At 55.3% G+C, this 6,485-nt stretch overlaps 2 protein-coding genes across 2 annotated transcripts in view; both read left to right on the top strand.

The window, feature by feature from the left end:
* The window catches only part of LOC133357827 (zinc finger protein 526-like), a 30,775-nt gene extending 30,054 nt beyond the window's left edge, over positions 1–721 (top strand). Inside the window, exon 3 of the mRNA XM_061575969.1 lies at positions 648–721. Coding sequence (XP_061431953.1) covers positions 648–721 — 74 coding nt within the window. The remainder of the gene's footprint in view (positions 1–647) is intronic.
* LOC133357962 (uncharacterized) overlaps positions 542–6,485 on the top strand; it is a 7,495-nt gene continuing 1,551 nt past the window's right edge. Inside the window, exons 1-6 of the mRNA XM_061576184.1 lie at positions 542–709; positions 3,148–3,221; positions 4,093–4,198; positions 4,554–4,673; positions 5,136–5,198; positions 5,488–5,643. Coding sequence (XP_061432168.1) covers positions 4,094–4,198; positions 4,554–4,673; positions 5,136–5,198; positions 5,488–5,643 — 444 coding nt within the window. The 5' untranslated portion in view covers positions 542–709; positions 3,148–3,221; position 4,093. The remainder of the gene's footprint in view (positions 710–3,147; positions 3,222–4,092; positions 4,199–4,553; positions 4,674–5,135; positions 5,199–5,487; positions 5,644–6,485) is intronic.

The raw sequence follows: 6,485 nt of genomic DNA, 5'->3' as shown, positions 1-6,485 counted from the left end.
CGACCTGAACTCAACTCGCTCGCTCGCTCATCAGCCCACTCCGCCATTTACCCACTCGCTCACCATCTCGCTCGCCATCCTCATGCACCCATTCACCCGCTCGCTCACCCGTTCGCTCACCCAATCGCCACTCATTCATCAACTTGTCCACTTATTCACTCAGTCATTCACCCACTCTGCCACCCACCCACCCACTCACCTACTCACCCACCCACTCATTCACCAACTCGCCCACTTATTCGCTCAGTCTTTCACCAATTTATTCACTCAGTCATTCACCCACTCATTCACCATCTCGCCCACTCAATCATTCACCCACTCGCTCACTCACCCACTCACCCACCCATTCATTCCCGAACTCGCCCACTTATTCACTCAGTCTTTTACCCATTTATTCACTCAGCCATTCACCCACTCTGCCACCCACCCACTCACACACCCACTCACCCACCCACTCATTCACCAACTCACCCACTTATTCACTCAGTCTTTTACCCATTTATTCACTCAGCCATTCACCCACTCACCCACTAATTTACCAACTCACCCAGTCACTCACGCACCCACTCACCCACTCACCCACCAACTCACCCAATTATTCAATCACTCACCCACTCAGCCTGAAGTTTGACCCTGGCGCTCTGTAGGCGACAGCGGCGTGGCGCTCGTGAAGGTTGGAACGTCCTGCAAGAACGGCGGCTGCAAAGCGGTGAGCGACTAATACAACTTATTTATAATTCGTGATTAATGAATAAATATCCACGACGTTAGTTCCGTTCCATCAGGTGCCCGCCGAGCTGCGTAGAATTCCGTTTGCCGAGCGAATGTGTCGCGAGGTCACGCTCGTCGCACACACACAGCGCTTGCCACAAATGATCTCGTCAAGAGGCATTAACCTCCGTCACGCGACCTCCGCTCGTCCCCGCAGCAGCAGCGGCTTTTGTCTAACCGTCCAACAAAGGCAGCGGTCACCGCATCATCGCGCTGCGCTTACGGATGCGCTCCTGCGGCCGTCTGGAACGCTCTTCTTTCCGATATTAGGAAGCCACTGGAGCTATGCACCTTTTAAATCGTCGTCTAGATCGACAAACTCTTTTCTTTAGAACTGCTTCTTGTTGTGTTTAGTTTGTTGTCCTTCCTGCGCACCTCCGATTAGCGCGGTTAGCTATGTACGGTGCGAAAGAAGTTCAACACGCGTACGTACATTGGCACCCACAGACTCGCGTAGACACAAAGACTTGCACAGAAACCCACAGAACCATAGAGACCCATAGACTCGCATAGATTAACAAACTAATTTCTTTAGAACTGCTCTTCGTGCTTAGTTTGTTATCCTTCCAGTGCACCTTTGATTAGCGCGGTTGGCTACGTACGGTGCGAAAGAAGTTCAACACGCGTACGTACAGACACAGCAGCAGCATCGTCGTCGTTCTTGCAAATGAAGGAGGCACCACAGACGAGAGGGGAGGCAGTAGCCGGCGCTCCTGGCAGTTGCCAAAGCTCTGCCGTCCTCTATATAGTATAGTTCGTTTTCCCGAGTCCCAACTCCTACCCCCGACGAACCCCGGTTCCATCCCGGGTCCCCCTTTAAATACCCCCCCCCCCCCCCCCGGGGACATGACGTCACTGTCCCCCACGGCCCGCCGCCTTACGTCACGTCTCGCGACGCCGCTCTCTCCGAGGGCGCGCGTGACGTGATGTCACCCACTGCACCTCGACATCAGGAGTGGACCACTCTTTGAATAAGTCCTCATGTGCTGTGCGGTACATCGATGCACGTGAGTACACCAACATGTGATGACCGAGTTAGGCCTGCGGGGGGGGGGGGGGGGCTGGCAGGGTTAATGATTAACCGGACGTGTACACCAGCCCAGGGGCGGTTTCTTCATTATGGCGATTGGGCGACGCACCACCAATGTCATTCAACCACAGAGTCACGCTAGCCGTCACTGTGCCTCTGGATATAGTCCAATCAGCGTCATGTAACGTTCTGTGGAGTACCGCCTCTTTTTGGGCGATTTCACTCTGGCTGAGAATCGCCCAGAGTGTTCCCATAGACTTACATTCAAAGATGTTTTTTTTAGAACGGCGGGCGCTCCAATGCATTCTCTATGGCTTCCGGGAGGGCTCGCACTAACGTGCCTTACGTCATCATACGTGCTAACGTCATCATACGTAAGCACGTTTCATCCAACAATATTATTTGTCGCCACCTAGTGGAATCTTTAATAAAAGAAACTGAGTGTATTGTAATAATAGTGAGTATAGAAACAAACAAGATGTATTGTAAGAGTCACTTTATTTTTCATTAATATTAAAGAAGTGAAGTTGCCTTTACATGCTTAAGCTGTTAATTTATCCATTGCATGGGTGGACCTTATCCTTATCAATCATCCAGACATTTGCCCCCCCTGAGAGATTTTGCAGGAGCCGCCACTGCACCAGCCACGTGGTTAGTGTGACACCGCGTGCTGTTGCATTCTACAGATTAACCACAATAAATGTCAAACTTAATTTGGAGCTTTCGTGACTGCAGGAATTACTCATTGGTTCTTTCGGTAAAGTCACGTATAAAGATAAAATAATAAATTAAATACTAGCATACGACGTTTCGATTTGCAACACAAGCAATCATCATCAGGTATAAATGAAATAGAAACACAAATCTAGTAGACTTAGAAATGTAATGTAATACAACAGAGAGTCGGATAACATAACAGTCAACACCCTACCTGGTTGATTACGTTCTTCCTGAGAATGTGTTTGCCCTCGATTTGGAGCACCAGCCCAACGTCATTCATTTCGAGTGTGCAACAGAAGGAACGACACACGAGGGGGTGGTGTGGCCAGCACCACGCCCAGCCGCCTTTGTCTCCCCAGTGCTGATCTTCACACACACACCTGCACCGGCTACTCATTTAAGGCCGAGTCTACCTAGGGGAGTCCCAGGACCGGTTCGGATAATCGTCACTTTTGTGTGGTGGTCGTGAGTGGGAATCGCACCAACCACTCCACCACCACTCCCCACCCAACAGACGCACGCACGCTGGCACGGAGAGGGAGTCGCAATGAACGGCCAAGTGAATTGTGGGTAAGAGCGAGTGGCTGGTGAGCAGGCGAGCGAGCGAGTTGCCGTTTGTGTTGCAGACGTACAGAGACGGTGCCTCGTCCATCACGGAGCCGTGCATCCACCACCCCGGGGTGCCGGTGTTCCACGAGGGGTGAGCACTCGCCCCGACGACTCACCCCGACGACTCACCCCGACGACTCCACCAAGACCACACCACACAGCAGCAATCTCCTAGCAGAACGGCACATTAACACCAAACTAGCGATACGCCACGGCTGGTGAATGATCATAGTTACAGATGAGCTCTAGATTTGAAGCTTTCGTGACTTGCAAGGATTCATACTCTTAGGTTTTTTTTCGGTAAAGTCACGTGGGAAAATAATAATAAAATAATAATAAATCACGACGTTTCGGAGGCAACACAAGTCTCCGTCTTCAGGTGGGACCGTCACAGCTAAACTTGACGCAGTAAATCTGGCTGTGACGGTCCCACCTGAAGACGGAGACTTGTGTTGCCTCCGAAACGTCGTGATTTATTATTATATTATTTTATTACAGCTAAGCGGGCACGGCTTGTGTGTGTGTGTGTGTGTCTGCGTGTCTGTGTGCGTGTCTGTGTGTGTGTGTGTCTGTGTGTGTCTGTGTGTGTCTGTGTGTGTGTGTCTGTGTGTGGCTGTGTGTGCGCCCTTTGTGAGCGGTAGCGGTTAGCGCTACGCTGCGCTACGAACCTGGCGATCCGGCTTCGATTCCCGCTCGTGGCCAACACCACCAGTGACGATCATCTGAACCGGTCCTGGGCCTCCCCTAAGTCGACTCAGCCTCAAATGAGTACCTGGTGCGGTGTGTAAACATCGCCACTGGGGAGACAAAGGCGTCCGGGCGTGGTGCTGGCCACCCACCCCCTCGTGTGCCGTGCCGGCCTCCGTCGGTGCTGCTCGCTAACAGCACTTGCCCCAGCGGTCTGTGGGGTGCTACACGGGGGATCTTTGTCTTTGTCTGCGTGCGGTGGGGGTGTCTCTCAGCATGAAGTTCTGGTCGTGCTGCGAGCGGCGCACGACGGAGTTCTCCAGCTTCCTGGCACAAGTCGGGTGCTGCCACGGCACCCACCGCTGGGTCGATTCCACACAGGTGTGGGGCACACACGCACGCACTCACACGCACACTCGACACACACTCGCACACACACGCTCGCACACACGCACACACACTCGTTCGCACACACACACGCCCGCACACACACGCTCGCACACACGCACACGCTCGCGCACACACACTCGCACACACACACACGCTGTGTGTGTAACGCTGGCTGTGCGCGTGTGTGTGTGACGCTGTGTCTGTGTGTGTGTAACGCTGTGTCTGTCTGTGTGTGTGTGTGTGTGTAAGTGTCTGTCTGTCTGTCTGTGTGTGTGTGTGTAACGCTGTGTCTGTCTGTGTGTGTGTGTGTAACGCTGGCTGTGCGCGTGTGTAACGCCACGTGCAGGAGAAGCGGTCTGCCGAGTGCCGTTTCGATTGGCACCAGACGGCTCGCGACGTGGTGCTGAGCATCTACGCACGCGACGCTCAGCCCCTTCTCTCCAGCGCACACGCCAACCCCACCACGGTGATGCACACACACGCAGGGACACGGGGAGAGACACGGGGAGAGACACGGGGAGAGACACGCGCAGAGACACGCGCAGAGACACGCGCAGAGACACGCGCAGAGACACGCGCAGAGACACGCGCAGAGACACGCGCAGAGACACGCGCAGAGACACGCGCAGAGACACGCGCAGAGACACGCGCAGAGACACGCGCAGAGACACGCGCAGAGACACGCGCAGAGACACGCGCAGAGACACGCGCAGAGACACGCGCAGAGACACGCGCAGAGACACGCGCAGAGACACGCGCAGAGACACGCGCAGAGACACGCGCAGAGACACGCGCAGAGACACGCGCAGATAGACTGAGAGAGAGACTGAGACAAAGCTGCTTTGCGCACTTTTCAGATGTCCCAGTTTTGCGTTTGTCAGCCCGAGGTGATGGTGGCGTTTGGGGTCTGTCTGGTTCTGTCTGGCAGCTTGAGGTGACGTTGGTGTTTGACGAAGGCAAGAAGTTTGTGAGGAGGTTCCAGCTCTACGGGGTACGTTCCCCCACACTTGACACGAAGCACAGGAGGAGGGCGACCACTTTGCTTCACCCACACGGCCTGCAGTCTGGCCTAGGGGCACCCCCAGTGGCAGCTGTCCCCGTGCAGTAGTCTCACAGCAGGGGGCGATGTTGCTGTGTGGTCTGGCCTAGGGGCCCCCCCAGTGGCAGCTTTCCCATAACGTGAGTCTGTCAGCAAGGGGGACGATGTGGCTGCTCTGCTTGTCTTCCGAGATCCGAAGGCCGTCGTTGGCTGCCCTCGTTTTGTCGCCCTCCCGCCGCAGACGGTTGACGTGGAGCACTGCACGATGGGAATGGCCCCCACCAAGGTGGAGGTGACTCTTCGCAAGGCCGAGGCCTACCACTGGGCCAACCTGGAGCACCCGTCCGCCAATCGGAGCGCAGCGGGGACGGAGCAACCGTACAGTCGGACAAAGACGGTAGGTGGCCGCAATCGCCGTCGGCGTCATCGGCATCGTCGCTGCTATCGGCGTCGTAACCGCTATGGCGGGCCGTTGCTACCAACGGTTGCCCCGAGCTCTGCGGTCCTCTGTGGGCTAAGATGCTTCCACTTACGTGTGATCGTGCGATGAGCGGGTTTCGGCAAAGCGCCGCCGTTCTTTCCGAAACGAATGAAGGAGCCTCTCCCCGCGACTGGAGCGAAGGGCGAGACGACACTTGGAGGCCCCCGAGCGAACGGCGCCGTAAGTCCCGCGGTGTCCCAAAGGTCGGTGGCCTTGTAAGCACCACGCGACTCTGGTGCCCAACGTCGCGTGTTTACGGGGTGGGCCGATGGACGTGGACGTTGCTTTATTGGTAGTAAAACGGGAGTCTTGTCCCGTGATGTATTCGTGACGCGGGTCGCCCGCCGCTCGAATCGCCCGGCTCGCTCGACACGGAACAGAGAGACGGACATGGACAAGCAGTGCGCAGAGGAGCACCGAGACACGGGGGGAGGGAGCACGCAGGGTAGAGACATCGCCACCACCATCGCATTGATTCTCATCCATCAGTGGAGAGACCACGGTGGTGGTGATTACACTGAGGAGCACGCGGAGTAGAGACATCACCAACACCATCGCCACCACCATCGCATTGATTCTCATCCAGCAGTGGAGAGACCACGGTGATGGTGATTACACTGAGGAGCACGTGGAGTAGAGACATCACCAACACCATAACATTGATTCTCATTCAGCAGTGTATAGAGCACAGTGATGGTGATTACACTGATGTGCACGTGGGGTAGAGACATCACCACCACCATCGCATTGATCTTCAT

Source organism: Lethenteron reissneri, chromosome 60 (assembly GCF_015708825.2).
Source record: "Lethenteron reissneri isolate LAM-NWPU_2019-01 chromosome 60, ASM1570882v1, whole genome shotgun sequence".
In the NCBI taxonomy this organism is placed as follows: Eukaryota; Metazoa; Chordata; class Hyperoartia; order Petromyzontiformes; family Petromyzontidae; genus Lethenteron; species Lethenteron reissneri.
The sequence above is the reverse complement of the archived record's forward strand: the minus strand, read 5'-3'. Positions and strand labels throughout refer to the sequence as shown.